The 15,903-nt window shown below is 43.0% G+C and overlaps 1 protein-coding gene across 1 annotated transcript; it reads left to right on the forward strand.

Annotated features, from left to right (window-relative positions):
- Window positions 1-325: 325 nt before the first annotated feature.
- LOC108575015 lies at window positions 326-15,560 on the forward strand. The gene is made up of 5 exons (XM_017937708.1): window positions 326-674; window positions 5,884-6,122; window positions 13,741-13,881; window positions 14,681-14,818; window positions 15,348-15,560. Exons 1-5 carry the CDS (start codon window positions 326-328, stop codon window positions 15,558-15,560), a joined length of 1,080 nt encoding a protein of 359 aa, XP_017793197.1.
- The last annotated feature ends 343 nt before the right edge of the window (window positions 15,561-15,903 follow it).

The raw sequence follows: 15,903 nt of genomic DNA on the forward strand, positions 1-15,903 counted from the left end.
CTACGATTGAACAGAGTGGACACTTGGTGTCTTTTCCTTCGGTTATTCGTATATATATATCCATACATATATATATATATTTTTTTTTTATCGAGAACTACCCTCTCCCGCGGGCAAATAGAGGTGCCACCCATTTCATACACTGCTCGATGACAAGGTACCGCTGACCCGCGGCGGCCACGACGTAAACAGTACGGTTGTACCATCATCGGTGTGGAGACACGCGAAGATAGATACTACATCTCACTTACTCCTTGGCTGCCACGCGCCAAACACACACCGCGAGTGCCTGCGTGCGACGAGAGTGATCAAGTGCTATGCGAATATGACAATTATGGAGGATACAGCGAACGCTTACAATCGACAAATGACAATGGAGGCAATTCTGACCCGTGACCAAAGGACCACTTCGCATAGAGTTCTCGATCATCGTACCTCGCCGAACAGCATGATCAACGCCACGGCGTCCAGTAGTATGACAACGTCGACGAAACGGTACAAAACTGTACTGGAGGCGAATCCTCGTTACGCAGCGGTCATTTCACCGAGAATAGAAAACAGTGATCAAACACAGAGACACTTGCAATGTGATTCGTGCCTCGTACCTGCATTTTATGACGATCGAGGGATACGATCGAGACGCAACGCATCCGTCACCGCGACCACGTGGCTGAGTAAGTCCAACTAACTGACTACAGAACACCGACGATACTTCGGTACCAATGATTTGCCAACCAAACGTGCATAGTCATTCATCCTTCTCCGTTTCTCCCCCCCCACCCCCTACTTTTCTATGTTGTTTACGATTGTCGAAGAGTTCGTCGACTCGAAAATTTCTTTTAAATATCAATCTCTATCGCTGAGGTACAACTTGCTGAAATACTATGTCGTTTTGCCTTGTTTTTCTACTTGCAACGTTTGTGGCGATCCATTGGAACAGATGTCAACTCGATCCTTGTTAAGGGAATTTTTTTAGTTTATAGAATATTTAGTTTCATGTTTGTCTTCTTGACGGAAAAAGTTTGAGACGTTCGATTCGCTGAAATATTATAGAAATTACACCGCATTGTTTTATCTTGCCCGAATGTTTGTTGTCAAAGTGCATCCTCTTTCCGGTTACAATGGATTCTTCGAATTGATACAGCTCGAGATACTCTTGCTTCACTCGTACGATTACATTTTCACACTTTTTTTTCCTCCAACCGTTTCTATAATTTCGCGTAACTGTCACTCTCGTTATCCCGATCGATTCACTTACGATCGAATCTACCAGTCACCGTCTGGTCACTTTTCACTCCTCGGTCGATTTTGTACGAGAATGGAAGTTTAATTAACGTCGATAAAGAAAAACCTCCATCTCTCGTTGTGCATTGGAAATTGTTCGATGAATACCTGGAGTAATCACCTGTGAATCTGCACCGGTCGAGTCCCGTGTCGGAGACACACATAAGTTGCCGTCTAGCGAGTTACAGTTAGCTGAAAAAAACGAATATCGGTATAGATGTCATTCATTATCGCTTTACGTCTCTGTTCGTTCAGACTGCAATACACATCTATACACACCTGACGCTGACTCACGTAAAATCAATGCTTTCTTACGTAATGATCGTTCAGCATCTTTCGCCAGCTCTTTTTTCTTCTTCGTGTCTTCGACACTTTTACCTCTGATAGGTGGGGTTCCGCGACTATTGAAAAGAAGAAAGAAAGAAGCAGGTACAGAGTTCAAGTTCGATGTCAATTATTTCTGCAATTAGGAGACTTAAGTTTCATCGTAGTAAACGAATCGTTGGAAGGAAGAATCGACTGCTACGATCTGTTGCGACTTTCTGTTTCAATCGCGTACCGAGCAACATTTATATCAACCAATCCTGTCTTGTAGACGTCAAGTTGTATCAATTCGAAAAAGTGACGTATCGTGAAAACGAAAGATAGTCCACGCTTTTCGACTCGAATGTAGCAGGTACATACTTAGCAAACGTGATCATATAACGATTTTTTCCCGATCCATTGTCCTTGCTGGCATTTTCTCTCGTGGTTTGACGTCACTTTTGAACAAGTCGATGAACGCATTAGTCATCTTTCTTGCAATGGTCCTCCTTATCGATGCCTTGTCGTTCGTTCTTTTGTTCAGAATTAGCCAGGTGGCAGGCGATATTCAATTTTCTACCTGCACCACTTCGTCGATCCTAGATTTTCCATCGAATGTAACATAGATGTGCCTCTCGAGTGACGCGTTTGACACGAAATCAGCGAAAAATGTGACATCAATTCCGGTTGCGGCATGCGCGTGGTGGCACACCCACCTGTGGAATACTCGCGAATCCACAGAGTTCCCGCTGATACCTCGTCGGTTCGTCAAATTTCGATGCGTCACCCAGCCAAGTTTTACTCCTTCCTGTGTCACAATCAGCCGATAGTTGCTCAGAATTAAGTCACGGTTATTCTCCATGTGAAATTAGACAAGAATTCTGCACAATTAGATAGAGTCGAGACGAGCTGAAGTCTCTCGAAGACGTTCCAACTCGAACCGTCCCCTAAATTCGAAATTTCTTCGGTATCGAGGGGTCGTGGTGTGCAACACGGACAGTTATGCAAAGTGTGTTTATCGGAAAAGAATGAACGATAGGTAGAAAAGGGCGTACAACAAATCGACGAACGTATACACTTGCCACGCACTGGCGACCTACCGCAACGCACTCCGGTCTGGGCATGGACACGATCTGGATGATAAGGGGGTGACGGGACGGGTGTAATGGGGTATAATTGTCGCGAGCAATGCGAAGACAGTGCGTCATTACCGCATTTTTCACCATCTTCTTGCCAGCCAACAGCAGAGATGCACCTTGCACCGGTGTCCACTGACTTTGCGCGTCTTACTTTTTTCCATGCAGCCGCGGGTTCTCAGGAATTTCGTTGGAACGCTGTTGCCGAGCGTGGTCGTTGAGGTAGGTCCTAGCTGTACCGTCGACACCATCCAGGCCACACGGGGCGAAAGTACAAAAGATGCGAGTATTGACCGTTAGATGACCACCTAACTAAACGTTCTTCACGATGAATCGTGGGATTCGAAGAGAGAACATGGGATCGGTTTCATCGAGTCATTCAGCTCTTGGAGAATATTCTCCATTCGATTCACATGCATTTTGATAATTGATTAAAATTCATCGGTAGATATTTCGCCGGTGGTTTATACGTGGGATAAAAAGCAGGTTTCACGTGGAAGTTTTGAAGGTTGACATGTGTAACGTTGATCGAGGAGGTTTCACTTTCTAAATAAAGAGTAGAATTTCTTTTCAAATATGGATACACTCGGTACACAGGTAAACACATTTGTGTGTAGGAGATAAGGAAACGGTATCGGTGTACGTTTAACACGAAGCAAATCCGATGATGCACACACCAGTTGGCAAGGTTGCACATTACAAGCCCACAGGTGGCTCCTTGGATTTTTTTACAGCTTAAGAATGCGAACTTACTCGAAAGAGCGCCTATCATCGTAATTCCCTTCTCGGACAAATTTGGCCGGTCACGGAGGACATATCGTATAGCAATTAAGTTTCAGTGGCGCAAAAACGTGGCGCAATTAAAGAAACGGGAGAAAGTACACGATGCGTATACAAGCGACAAGTAAGGAAATATAATCGTAGACCGTTGAGATCATTTACCTGAATCATGGCAACTTCTGGTACGATAAAAATACTTGCCGCATTATTGAATAGGCGCTTTTTCCCCAAGTACACGGTTTTTCGAGCATAGTAACGGAAAATCGTGCGCCTAACGATATCGTTTCCACGCTCTAGCTCGATCCTAATTGCGCATTTATCCGTTTTAATCGTCGTTCCACTGAATTGTCCGTTTTCTTACCCATTCCGCACCGTGAAATTCACCGAAACGCGAAAACGTTCGCGCGCGAAGCAGCGCGTCGTCGTCGTCGTCGTCGTCGTCGTCGTCGTCGTCGTCGCCGCCTTTGCTTCGCTTGCATCGCCTTCGCGTACCTACGTACCGCGACCAATCGAGCGGCAAAATTAATCCGATGGTGCATGCGCGTTCCCCTTATCGTCGAACTCACGTGTCGATGCAAATGAGTACGAGTAAATTCACGTGACTTTCCATCGAAACTTCCTGCGAGCCTCGTACGTACCATGTGTGACCTATCTATTCCTCCACGAAATTCCACTCCAATCTGGCTGATTAAAGGTCGAGGCGCGTGCCTTCTATTTCATCGTCGTCGTACATTTCTGTCCGTCGTCGAATCGAACCGAGTTAAACAATCTCTGTTTCTCGGAGATATTCCAACGCAGAAAGGGTGTTTAGAAGAAGTCTACCTATTCAGACACGCGTTTCGCCGTTATTTCGGGGTGTAAACTTCCCCACGGCAAATTACTCTCTCACCGAGACGCGAAACGCACTTAAAAGCCGCTCATTAATATGCGTTAAGTGTCCGAGGTGTCTCCCTGCCCTCCGCCCCGCTCACCACCCCTCCTCGCCGCCCCCGCCGCGTCACTTCTTTTTCGCTGTATCTTTCTCTCTCTTTCTCCGTCCGCTTATTTTTCTCCTTGCGACTCGGGAACGCGTCCGTCGTGCACGTTTCATCACGCGTTGCTGCACATTAAAATTAAATTCGTTAACGCCCGCGCACGATAGCACAACATACCTAGATTTTTTCTAGCCGTAGATACCGACCGTTACGCGAGAACCAACAATCTCTCCACAACGACCTCTTTTCTTCATTTTCCACCAATTCTCGCACACGTTTATCGTGGAATAAAGAGAAATTGTTGAGCGAGGATATCGAATAAATTTCGGGCAAACGATGAAAAGCATCGATATTTGTGAAAGTTTGTTTACCAGGGATATAAGTTCGATGGGAAATAACGTTGTTTAGACGGCGGCGCGGTGTACACCTACATATATGTGTATATCGGTTAGACATCGGCGTTACATATGAAACATAAAGGTATACGCTTGAAGCGTGCATATACTTGGCAACATGATGGAAGAAAGACGGCGACGTTTAAACGGAGAAAGAGGATTTGTACACGGTAGACCGCGGTGGTTATACATCTTCCGAATGCGTACGCGACTGGTGATGGTTTGTCGTCGTAGCGGTGCACGTGATCCCAGGCCCCTCATCAAGGGTCGTAACTCGTGAAATAATGCGACGACGAATTCGTGTGGATGTAATTCGACGAGCGGTGATCCCGAAACTGCCAGATGATCATAAGACGGCCTCGATCGAAATCTACCATTTAGGCGCTTACTATCGGCGGAGAGAACATCCGAGGGTGGAGGGAACACGGCGAAGGTAGATGCAACAAGCCGGAAGCTCGGGGATTTCTCTCGAGGGCATCTTTCCCGAGAGTCTCACGTCAAATCGTTGATTACTACTCAACCACACGAGCTGGTTCTCTTATCTTCTTCTTAATACACGGTCAATTCCGTTAATAATGTACCGCGGCAGTTAGTCATGAATTGGAAATAAGATTGGGAATTGGAATACACACCACTGACACCGATGAAATTAACATCAACTCTTAACTCTTTCTCTCTACACGATTCTGCTATTTCATGCTGAACGCGAATCGTGCTAAAAAGTGCCCGTTTAACGTGATACCGCCGTATTTACAGGATACGGTTGCACATAGTGCCGATGTTACGATTTTACTTCACTGAATTCCCCTCCCGATGTTTAACCGGTTGTTAAAGTATCCTTACACCTGTCTTTAACGTCGAGCCAAGGTACAAAGAAGCTTACTTCGATCGTTCGCTACTTTCTTTCACTGTGCCCAATTAACGGTAGTAAACGGCGAGATCAGAAATTTCGAACGTCCCCCCGTATTACGTTATCCGTGTAATCATTTCGTTCTTCGATTTGACTTTCAGGGTTAGGCAGTCTTCTGGTGACCCTGCTCGTGGTCTCGGTGCACAGCGCTCCGACAATGACCCTCGAGGATAGACGACTGAGCTCGCCCCCGAAGTGGGTAAATCCCTGTGGCCTTGCCGCCGAAGACTTTACCGGTGATTTGGACGTGGTGCAGCTAACAGACTTGCAGCTTCTCCATCAAGTTGTTGTTCAGGCGAAAACGGCACTGATGCACGCGGAGCTTTTTCGCGACGATTACGTGAGTACTTACACGTCGTTTATTCGTCTTCTTTCTTTCTTCTGTCTCTTCGTTTCGCGAGCGTAATCACCTATCCGTCCTTCTGGAGAAACGTTTTGAAGAAGAAAAAGAAAAACATAAGCTCGAATCTGTCGGAACAGCGTTCTACAGGCGTGATCTACTCACGCGCTATATCGACGATAGGAGACGAAGATTAAGTTCATCAATGGTTCAATAATTACCGACGTGACTTCTGGTGGGGATCGGACGGGGAAAGGGGACATCGAGCGGAAGGCAGTTATGGCAGTACTTCCGGTCGTACGGACGTTGATCGTAGAGTCACACAGACCTTCGAAAGAGATCTTCGACTTACAAGTCGACTTTTGTAGCCGCTCAAGAATACACTTTTGGTTTTGATATCGTGCCCACCTTTGTTTTTCGCGGCTTTCGTACCATCATTTGGCTTGAGAATTTTCATATCTCGATACGTGTATATTGTTTCGGTTAAAAGGGAATAAATTGTAATATGCGCACGGAGAAAATGAAAGTGAGGCGTGTCGATGTTGTAGGTGAAAATGAAATTTGAAAAGGATCGATAGTCACTCTGGTAATATTACGGAAATTATGAGATTTACTTTTGCTAATAATCGCTGCTAGATTACTTGAATAACATTTGCTTAAAAATGTTCAACAAAAAGGAGGCATTTTTTAATTTCAGTTTGCTGTTACATAAAATTTTCTTTACTGTACATTTTTATTCGTTTATATTTCAAGCAAGTGTCGCTCATTGTTAACATCTTTTTCACTCAAAAAAAAAACAACATATTTTCGTTACGGAATCTGCCGGTAACGATCAAACGATTCGATTATTCGATCGCCGAGTACTTTTCCCGCAGAATAAGTTGGAAAGCGACCGCGACGAAATTACTCCGTTTCTCTTATTGCAAACGTAACGCGTATTTTTTTATTACGCGTAATTGCACAGTGGGAGATACACGATGGAAAGAAAATTCCTCGAACGCGAGGAAAACTGTGTTCGATTTTAGTATCGAACGTGTAACGTCGACTCGTTGTCATTCGTAATATTTTCGCCCGAGCGGTGGCAGGCAGGTAGCTCCTTCACCAAGCGTTTCTTTCTTTTTTTTTTTTTTTTTTTTTTTTTTTTTTTTTTTTTTTTTTTTTTTTTTTTTTTTTTTTTTTTTTTTTTTTTTTTTTTTTTTTTTTTTTTTTTTTTTTTTTTTTTTTGCGAATATTTTCAAATATGTAAGTGATCCTGAGGAGGAAAAAAAATAGATCCGTGCGACCGCGCACGGAGATCCTTCGTTTCGAAAGAATCTTCCCAGCCGATCGGGCCTTATTATCTCTAACCAAGGACAATAAATCACGGACCTGGTTCGGCCTCTCGTTGCTCAAGGTTCCTCTTCTGAAACGATCCGAAAAAAGAGACGTGGAAACCGCAGGATCGAAGGTACGGTTACACACGCGAAACTTTACTCTCGTTTTTTCGGACAGATTAAGCTTGTCTCCCTAGTTATGCACCATGCACACGTGTCAACATGATTCCGGGTCTCTAACTCTTGCGCCGAATTCTTGGATTCACCTGACTCATCCATGTCGACCGTTCTATGCGCTTCCTGTTTCTCCTATTATATCAAAAACTGCACCGTGCGGTATAAATTACATCGTGTCCTTAAGAAGATACGTTTCACCCTTCAATACTCCCTTTGTGAATGTTGTCAACGAAACGACAATTAGCGGTAAATTGTGCCAACATCGCTCAACTGACACACTTTGATTCCGACAAAATTTTGCAGCCAGCTGGAGAATTCGAAAATATTAGATACCTGCGTCCTTTTAGCTGTTGATAGTCTCTTTTAGGGGATGAAATGAGCCTTGAAACTTGGAGTGCTGGTAAACTATTACCGATTAGGATATCTCGAAGGTGAATTGACACAGAGAGAAATGTTGGAAGAGTAACTGTATGAATTTTATTAGTGGGGAATGTTCACTGGGGAACTTTCGTTGAGAAGACGATTTTACCGCGAATATTTTGCTTAGTGGAACCCACGCTCGACGGGATTAGCATTCAACGCGTGCGACCATAAAGGGTATTTGTGTGTCTTTCCGTACGTATAGGGCTCGTTCCGCCCTGTGGCCCCACCAAAGTCACCGTTACATAATCGCTTCACGATACTTGATACCGATGTTTTCTAAGTCAGCGCATAATCCGATACCGTTTGGTTCGCTAACAGTCTTTCTCTTTCTCCGCTTCTCTTTCTTTTCCTCTCCCTTCTTGGGAAAACGTCGTTCACCAGCGCGACGAAATTGCGTCACTTCACGACGAACCTTGTTTCAACAGTGCAGAATCATTTTTACCTTCTCTCAAAACATTATCCAAACTTTCTCAAAGTAGCCACGAGAGAGAAAGAGAGGGTCGACTGGGGGCCTCTGAGGACGTTCCTGTTGATACCGACTCTAGGCGACGCACTGTCTGGTGGTCCAATGACGTCACCTTCCAGTTATCGTTATCGTTTCAACGTCGGCAGATACTCTGCGGAGGGAAGATAGATTAAATAGTCGGGGATATCGAAGCGCAAAGAAGTTTCGTGAAATAGATTGCCGTCGCTTCTTGCCTCTTTTACCGTGCCATTTCCATACGCAAGTCCTTTCTTTAGAAATCTTGTCACTCGTGAAGGATCCAGGATGTTCGGTTCGTTTAACAGTTTTATATGTTTGCCTTTCTATCGGTTAATTATAAAGAGATTAGATTGATACTTTTTAGTCGCGAATCGTTATTTATTGTACCTTAGGATTGCGTATTGCTAGTTCAACGCAATTTTCCTATTTTAATACAGACGAATCGAGGTTACGTCGAATTACCGTATTACACAAATATTCTTCGCTGTGTTCAATCCGAATACTTTTGGATTATTATCTAATTTGGAAAATTAGGCCGCGAGTGTAACATTTTGTGCCATTCTTCTCGTCGAGATAACAGCTGCATCGATAAGAAATAATTTATTCTCAATTTTGCTAATTAGCGAAATGGTTCAACACGTGAAATTTTGAACCTTTAACGGGAGAGATGGAAAAGTAGAATTTTCACGGTAAACACGATAATTTCTACGACGCGTCCTTGTGAAATGCTCGTAAGAGTGCGTGATTACATATCCGATATTCTGTTCTTCGTAGATAGGAAGTCCGACGTCTACGAGTCGCGTATATGCGCGTCGGTACGTGAAGGAATCGGATAAAATATCGGAAGTGGAGGATTCCAATAAATCAGAATCGGAAGCTCCCCCTCCCCGCCAAGGATGGGGCATCTATACACCACACCGGCACTCTACCTGCATACTAAAGCGCAGACCGGATATACAACCCGCCAGTGCATTTACTCGCCTCGATACATTCAGTACGCACTACGACATGTATTTTCTGCTAGTCGGCACAGGCTGGATGACGATCCGTACGGTTTCATTCGATGTGACACATTTTTCAAATACGCCTCGCTGCTAACTTCTTTCAAACTCCCATTTCTCTTGCTCCCTTATAAAAATTCATCTGGGAAAATTAATTAGCTGCCCGTTCATTCGCATACCCTTCACGTACCACTACGATTGCATAATAATATTCAATATAGAAAAATGAAAAATTTCAACAACACAGTTTGTGGTCGATTGGTCTGGCAGTAGATTCTCTGTTATTTCTTAACTATTCGAAAATTCTTCAATTCTTACGATTTAGAGTTGTATCTAGTTTCGCGTGGAAATTCCAACGGATTTGGGTAGATTGGAGAAATAAAGGAGAAGTTGAGTGGAGGGAAAGAAATGGTGTTTCGAAATAGGAAAGATTTTTCATCGGTACAAAGCGTTTCCTTTGTGTCTCGTGGAGTCGCGAGCCTCGGCAAGCCATTCGATCAGTTCGAGGCCGTCGCACCGAAATTTTATAACTTCTAATAAGCGGTGGAGCGGTGAAGCCGTGCTAGAAGAAAGACTGAGAGGCTAATTGATTTTGACGGGTCCTCGAGAGTACCGCAGAGACCATACCTACTCTTGCCAGCCTACTTCCTGTCAGTTTTCAGCCCGGTTTTACGATTATTCGTGCCCTGGTGTGGCCGAGGAGACTTTTACGAGGCACAAAAGACCCGCGTCTCAGATTTGCTCGCCGCCAGTGGTTGTTAGCGACAATTCCTTTCATTCTTCGCTTTTTCTTCTCCCGTTTCTATCCGTTCTCTCGCTAAAACCTCTTCGTGATTGCCTTGAAACGAGCAGCAATACGAGAAACCCACACATTTCACCTGACCTGCAGATATTCGCGACCTGTTCGCTCCAAGATGGATAAAACATGACCTTTAAAAGGCGCATTACAAGTTCCTTGTTCTCTGCAAGTCGAAGGTGCGTGTGTGTATATATATATATTGTATAGAGAAGCCAGTGGTTTAACTAACAAGCGTCGGGATCGAGATGAAAAACAAGCTATTAAACGAGCAGACGGAATTCGAGCAGCTTATCTGAACATTTTAATTCCGGACGAAAAGAAAAAAAATGGTGGTAGGATGATCAATTGAGAAATATGAACGTGTAACGATACGTTTTAATGTATTTTTAACACAGAGACACCCGGCTTCGTGTAACATAATCGTAAAATTATTTAATTGGCCGTTCGAGACTTGGTTGAAAAACCGGCAATATGTGTGTACTCCAAGATTCTGCAACAATGAATATTATCCGTGTGCCGATGATAATAACAGTTCGTGATACAACCATGGACCGCCCAGTTCGAATCATTGTGTTTAATGTTTCCAATAAGAGATCTCTATGTTGTGAAGTATCCGTGTCCTCTTGGAGGGTTTCGTAACTATTTGAGTATGAAAAAGGATCGATTACTGATCGAAGACAGCTAACTCCAGATACACGCCACTTAAGACGTTGCGGTAGTGTTAGTGTGAGTCTCGTTTCGTGATTCCCACACTTTTCGTTTGCCCTTGTTTTCCTTCAAATTCGATCTGCGAATTTAACGCGCAAGACGTCTACTATAACTTGCTCGCCTTTCGGATTTTCTCGATCAGCATGCGTAGATCTGGCGAGAGATGTTCTGCAACTTGTCAATCCTTCAGACACTCCTGTGACACGCAAGTTTGTAAACGCGATACGCGAAGTCTTCATTGACGATATTAGACGCTACTTTTGATGATGAACAATTTATCGAGTACGTTATTCCTGGCAGCCGAGTAGTTCTCAGGAATGTTGTTTGCTTGTCGGAGTATTATCGCAGTCTGCAGGTCGTGAGAGTAGTATCGCGTGATGATTATTTCCATTCCTGGGCCAGATAAGGGCTCGGATAACTATGTTATCTCTCTGCGGGCCAGCTGGTCCAAGATGCGAGGTCGAAGACACGTTCGATGATAAGGGAGAATGAATAAATTAAGCCGGTAATATTAGCACTAATTAATCTTCGGCTATTGATCGTTCCAAGCATTAGTTATTTATCTACTAAATCGACACTCGTACATATTTGAACGTAAACAAAATTCTTCTACGAGTGGACTGAGGTTTGGGTAACTACGAATAGTCGATTTTAAACAACTCTTATTTCTCGTGTGTCCATTTTTGGCAAACTAGACGTAAGATACAATCTTCTGGGGGTGGATCGAAAATTTCGAGTAAAAAACCAGACACCGATTATATCTTAACGATATAATGTATATTTCAGCAGTGATACTCGGTACACGCGAATTTATTATGACAAATTCGTCTCAACTGAGACGAGTGCTCGAATAACTGAACTGCTATCTTTTTGGTAAGGGATTTTGTACAAGCATTTAGGAGGATTTTAGGGCGAAGGGCGAACTTGGTTCTGGTGACGAATTGCTATAAAAGACTTCGAAAAGACAGTCAGCGAGTTGATTAATAAGTTGTTTTCGACATTGCAGCAATATGATAAAAACAAGTGAACATCGCTGTGTCTCTCTCACAGTCCCCTATAGGTGTTTATATAAACGCGAGATAATTCAATCGGTACGTATTTAAAACAGCCATTTCAGAACGTAAGCACAGACTCAATCGATGACTTCCATAATTTTCTAGTGCAATAACACATTCAAAATCGAAACTTTCGTTACAATATTTAAACAAAAAATCAAACGTGCCCAAAGCTTCGCCGATATCGCAGCTGTTCAAAGTCACCGACGATAGATATCACTACCAATCAACAGGCCTCGTAAACCCGAAAATTCTCACTCGTAAAAATTTGTACTACAACATTCGTTGCATCGACAACAGACCATAACTAAACGTAACACATAGTTGATGCTAAAGTGCCGCTCCATTAATCAGAAGCAACTCTCGAATTACAAAGTTTGATCGAACCATCTCGAAGATTAACGACACCCAATCGCCTATACAAACGCTACTATATCGAAAATATATCAGGTTACACTTTTATCGCGGTTTTAAGCATCGTTCAACTTCCTCTCCAGTCACGATTGCGACAAACCGAAGATCCTAACAAGAATTTCTCTTCGCGACCTTGCGACCGCCTTAGATCCTTCTACCCTAAGCGTGCGGTTCCTCGACTCTCACGCTACATCCCCCCAACTGGTGTCACAAACAAAGCTTTTCACTTCCTTTCGACCAGTTATTCCAGGTTTGCACCGCGTTCTGAACGCTTCCAACGATTCACAGCATTTTCTTCAATGAAAAGCTGACGTCTCACGAGTAACAGTGATCCGCTTGGAAATTCTGAAAAATTGTCGTGAAACGTAGCTCGAGTTAGGCGCGTGTTCTTCGCATGGCTTCTGCGATACTAGCCTGAGTTTACTCATTCGTCGGTGTAGCTCGTCTATATTCCCATCGTACGAGGATCGAGATCGTGCCCCGATCGTGAACGAGAGGCGCTGGTTGCCTGTTTAATCGGTGACTAAACCCGCTAACCTGTTATTGAACCATACTACTCTCGTAATAAAGGAGCTGTGCAAACATTTTTGCATATGTATGAACCGCCGCTAATTCAACGTAAACCAGTTGGCGCAAACTCTCCAAATAAAGACATCTCGCGTTTCATGGCCGATCATTGGTACCTTTAACGTGCGAATATAGGTTATTTGCCCGGTAACATAACAGTTAGCTTGAAGAAAATATTCTCCGTTCGTTAAGAGCTTCGTTACATTGTGCCTGAACCACAGCCTCCCCGTTTCCTCTCCTATACTCATTTTCACTTGTATTGTTCCATTTCGTCCGCCGGTGAAATTATCGGTTTTGCTAGAAGATCGCAACTTTACTTCGATATTATTCGTTGCGTGATGTTTAACCATGAAGATGATCAAGTTAGAGACGATTTGCTTGTTTCTTCAAGAGAGAGAGAGAGAGAGAGAGAGAGAGAGACGTAAAAAGCTGTCATGTGTAACACGTATAAAGGCAGAGTATAGTTGTAACGTAACGTTGTGAAAATCGATTTAATTTGAGAATCGTTGGATAAATAGAGCGATTACTTTTACGAATGTTTCTGCATCGAAGGACGGATAACGACGACGATGGGTGCTCTCTTCATCTTATTTACTTATATGCTGTTACAATTCTCTTTCAGTAAGAAAAAAAGATACTTTTATTTACACCGGCAATTTTCTGTCGTGATTTTACAGGCTAAACAAACATTCAATATTGATTTCGCTGATTTACATTCGACGTTTAAGGACCACCATTACGATTGGCTTCCTGGAACAAAAGAAATTCCCAAACAACTAGGAGAACAGCTGGAACAGGAGTACCTCGACAAATTAGAGGTATATATGGATATTGATTTGTTTCTTCGTTTCTTTCTCTTCTCTCTCTATTTGCTTGCAGGATTACGAATAACGAGGATAGTAGAAATAAATATTCGGTGAACGTTGTAACTGAGCCGTTTTCACAGGCCAAAGTGGTTAACTCTGCTTTTTCAATTTTTTGAAATTTTATTGCTGCACCACTTGTCGATAAATTTCCTTAATAATTAGTCTAAACAGCGCTAAATGACAGAATAATAAATTATTTCTTTCGGAAACTAATGTGGTTGGTTCCATACTCTAAAGTAAATAGTTGTAATAATTCAATTCGAACGCTTATGAGAATTTAGCTCTAAGTAATTTTTTAATGCAACGGTATAAAAAATTTAGTGCTTGATGTATGTAATTTCAATTTCTTTACTTTTCTGTTTGGTGGAGTTAACCGAGTTGGTAAATTAGCGGGTCAATTCTCACTTATAATAATAAGTTAAAAATTTCATTTCAAACGTCAGACACTGTTTTTGTTTAAATATTCCTAGGCATTGTATAGAGTTGTCCGAATATAATTAAGTATAATGAAGAAATAATTAACTTCTATTAAAGTCATATTAACTTCTGAGTTACAATTGTTACTTATAACAGTAACTTAAAAATTGAATTTTAACCATCAGACACTATTCGTTCAAATATCGTTAGACATTGTTTGAATTGAACCAATGTTTACATTAATCCGTTTAAAAATCTTCCGTGTATTAACTTACTTTTAAAACGACATCTGAAATGAAAGTGTAATATGAAAAATTATTTAACGTTTGTATAGCTTGACACAGCCCTGATCGATGCTTACGAATACATGCAAAAGTATGCAGTGGGCCTGGAACAAATAGTTTGGGACCAAGAAGATCTCCAACTTAAGTTTCGCAAGCAATTTAAGGACACCGAGTATAAGCTGCGAACGGTAAGTCTACATTTACCATAGAAATATGCACCTTTGATTTGTTCGAATTGCAATATTCATTTTCGCCAAAAAAAAAAAAAAAAGACAAACTTTCACAATGGTACCCATCTCACCGAATGCTACTAGCCTGAATCACGCCACCTTCCATTGTCGCAAAACGCGATAAAAAACGACACTTGGCAGATTTTACGAGTTTGTCGCAAAACACCAATGTACCTGAACATTCTAACCGCGAGATGAAAAACTGACTCGATTTCTCTGACTTCTACCTATTGTGTCCGGTCTCACTTGTTCACCTTCGAGGAGAAATCAACATATTTTTCAAATACTCCGCCAAATATTCCTTCGCCAAAGAAGAGATGCAAACTTGTTCAATTACTCAGCTATGAATATACCCACGTACCAACTTTTTCGTTAGCTCTAAAAAAATATCCAATTAACGTTCCTTCTCATTCGAGACACTGACGAAAAGAAACAAAACGCGTCCCAAAGAGAGCAACCTATAATGTTAAGAAATTTGCGGTTTCAGGTTCTCTGCGAGCTGCAAGTGGCACTGGTGGAGCGGCAATTGTCGTCACGACCAGACGTGACACGCGACATCATGAAGTCGGAATTCCGCGCGGTGTCATCGTCGGAAACGTATCGGAATCTCCGCGACTGGTTGATATTTCGGGACTACATGAACGGCCTGGAGTACGTAGTGCAGGTGTTCGAACACTTGCGCCGTGACCTGCAGTCCTGAGGATGGCAAGGCGGAAGCCGAAGAAGGGCTACTAGGCGTCGACTCGCCCATCTCAGGAAACCGGAACAGCTGAATCTGGACGGCCAGGTTTCGTCATGAGGTTCGGGAGGAAAGTGGGTAACAACAGAGTAAAGCCAAGGCGTGTTCTGTCAAGCAGGCCGTGGGCTCTACTCTATCTGTCCCGGTTCCAGTGAGATATGTCTCCACGGCGACGAGCCGGTATATCTGTCGGATCATCCAGTGGAACATCTACTTGTTTTGTGAAATCGACGGATATCCCGTATCGTCGGATCGCGAAAAAGTGTACGCGCGCGTATATCTATCTGTATCGAGTTGACCATTC

This window comes from Habropoda laboriosa, unplaced genomic scaffold (genome assembly GCF_001263275.1).
Source record: "Habropoda laboriosa isolate 0110345459 unplaced genomic scaffold, ASM126327v1 scaffold11, whole genome shotgun sequence".
Lineage (NCBI taxonomy): Eukaryota > Metazoa > Arthropoda > Insecta > Hymenoptera > Apidae > Habropoda > Habropoda laboriosa.

What these genes read in the sequence shown, in the direction of transcription:
- LOC108575015 (XM_017937708.1), top strand. Translation starts at nt 326, where the DNA reads ATGACAATTATGGAGGATACAGCGAACGCTTACAATCGACAAATGACA. An exon ending in AGTACCTCGACAAATTAGAG is followed by an intron (nt 13,882 to 14,680) that starts GTATATATGGAT and finishes ACGTTTGTATAG; the next exon opens with CTTGACACAGCCCTGATCGA. An exon ending in CCGAGTATAAGCTGCGAACG is followed by an intron (nt 14,819 to 15,347) that starts GTAAGTCTACAT and finishes TTGCGGTTTCAG; the next exon opens with GTTCTCTGCGAGCTGCAAGT.